The sequence below is a fragment of the Otolemur garnettii genome, unplaced genomic scaffold (assembly GCF_000181295.1).
Source record: "Otolemur garnettii isolate 467f Iridium unplaced genomic scaffold, OtoGar3 scaffold02442, whole genome shotgun sequence".
Taxonomy (NCBI): domain Eukaryota; kingdom Metazoa; phylum Chordata; class Mammalia; order Primates; family Galagidae; genus Otolemur; species Otolemur garnettii.
In genome coordinates, this window is record NW_003854837.1 from 1 (window position 1) to 2,565 (window position 2,565).

General features: G+C 39.3%; 1 protein-coding gene across 1 annotated transcript; it reads left to right on the top strand.

The window, feature by feature from the left end:
- Positions 1–6: 6 nt before the first annotated feature.
- On the top strand, positions 7–711 carry LOC100944180 (olfactory receptor 10A3-like; the record flags this gene model as incomplete). The annotated part of the gene is made up of 1 exon (XM_003803854.1): positions 7–711. A coding segment is annotated over one exon (705 nt), but the record flags the coding sequence as incomplete, so codon positions are not given.
- Between the last annotated feature and the right edge of the window lie 1,854 nt (positions 712–2,565).

The following is a 2,565-nucleotide window of genomic DNA, read 5'->3' on the forward strand; positions in this document are numbered from 1 at the left end:
CCTGAAATGCTGGTGATCCTTTCCACGGAGAAAACTGTGATGTCTTTTGTGAGCTGTTTTGCACAGATGTATTTCATTCTTCTTTTTGGTGGGACTGAATGTTTTCTCCTGGGAGCGATGGCTTATGACCGATTTGCTGCAATTTGCCATCCTTTGAACTACCCAGTGATTATGAACAGAAGAGTTTTCATGACATTAGTAATATTCTCATGGGTCTCAGGGATCATGGGGGCTACTATGCAGACCACATGGGTATTTAGTTTTCCTTTCTGTGGCCCCAACGAAATTAATCATCTCTCCTGTGAAATTCCAGCAGTGCTAGATCTTGCATGTGCAGACACATTTTTGTTTGAAAAATATACTTTTACAAGCACCATTTTGATTGGTGTGATTCCTTTCTTGTTGATACTCTTGTCTTATATTCGAATACTTTTTGTGATCCTGAAGATGCCATCAACCACTGGGAGGCAAAAGGCCTTTTCCACCTGTGCCTCTCATCTCACATCTGTGACCCTCTTTTTTGGTACGGCCAACATGAGTTATTTGCAACCCAAATCTGGCTACTCACCAGAAACCAAGAAAGTGATTTCATTGTCTTACTCACTGCTTACACCTTTGCTGAATCCACTTATCTACAGTTTGCGCAACAGTGAGATGAAGAGAGCATTGATGAAATTATGGCAAAGAAAAGTGTTTTTACATGTAGTCTAACTGTGTTTCAGTAGGTACGTGATATTTGTTTGATACCCTATTGTATATTAAATTTAAATAATAATAAAAAGTTATTTTCTTTATGATGTAAATATATTTAATTTTTTTGAGTTCTCCAACTTAGAAAGTATGTCAGGGATTCCTTTATTTTAGTAAAATAGTGCTGTGTTTACAATAGATACTTAAGTTTTCATAACATATCATACAATAGTGTAATCATCCACTGATATGAACTTCCACTTCTTTATGTGATTAATATCATTAAAAGGATGCTTCAGTATTACCTTTATTGCATATGTTCATGTGCTCTAATGTATTTATACATATGTGACATATTTATTAATGTGGGACTCATGAGACAGAGTACATGTGCTTAAAATTTTTAATAGCTATTGCAAAGTTTCTTTTCAAAATGACTTTAGTTGCTTTGTACTAAGTGGAAGGCCATTGTGCTTTGCGAACAAGGTACATCTTCAAGGAGACTAACAAATAGAGTGTTGCAGTTTTTATTTCTGGAGTGAAAATCTGTTCCATAAATAAGTAAAAAATGTGCATGTATTTTGGGGATCTACACTGGTTCTACTTCATGGACTGATATAGATTGTAATCCAAAAGAGGATTTTTTGGGGGAATTTTCCCAAATATTCATCCAATGTTGTTGACCAGAGGACCACCTGGAAATTTTCCACAAATCTCACTTCATATATATTTTCAATAATAGACCACCTTAGGAGAGATTGGTTAAATTTCCATTTGTAGGCCAAAGCATCCTAGACCCTTAGTGTACGAAGAATGAATGGTGAGAGAATGAAGGAATGAAGCTAAAATAGAGGAGATTTATGCAGAAGATAAATGGGATCCTTTTGCCAATTATGTTGATCAAGAGGTGTTTCCTAATGCTAAGCTCCAGACACCATAAGCATGACTTGGATACATGAAAGGAGCTACTGCTCAAACTTTCCCCATGAAAACTGTGAATCAGTCTGTAATAGGTAACTTCACCCTAAAATAAAAGCCTGCTTTGACATTCTTTGTGATTCTTCATTGTAGTTGTATGGTTAATGTTATGTCCTCCTTGTAAATCCCATCTGTCTTTTTTCCCATCTAAGGGACTTATCAGCTTGAACTTTCTTCGTACATTTAAATGTGTGATATGTTCATTTTTTGATCACCACATTTAATAATAAACTCTATGGGGGGGACAGAGGCAAGATGGCTAACTGGAGCCAGCTTTCCACAGAGGCTTCCCACCAGAAGGAGAGTTAAAGGACAGAAGTTTAGGAAGTAAGCTGATGGTTTGGAGCTGACCCAAGAGAGAAGAATGAAGAGTGCACATAAACCCTGGTGAGGCAAGCTGTGACTCCAAGGAAACAAGTAATAGGTCCAAAATCCATTGCCAAGTGGATGGGAGACCCTCTCCCCCATGAGAACAGCTAACAGTATACTTTCTATGAACAAGTGAGCAGAGTTCAGATCTCCTCCTATTTTATCTCATTAGAGAGACCCTCTAAAAACTGCTTTCTCAGAGAGGACATACTAGTGTGCCATGGCACTCTCCTGCCAGGCATGGAACTGTACATATTCTCTGCCGGCAATTCTGAACTCCCAGCACTCCCTTCCACTCTCACCCCAGGTAGGGAAGCCTGTCCCCCAAGGAGACCAGATTCTTGGACATTTTATTGAGGAGTCTGGGCAGGGTGTAGTCTGTCATGGGTCTGTGCTGATTTTGTGGCATGAGTGTGAAGAGAGGACTGTGGAGTGAGGCAGCCATTTGGGAGAAGGAGCTGTGGTGCCCTGTGGCACAGAGCAGTAGCTGCAGAGGTGGAAACAATAGAGCTCACACCCCTAGGGATA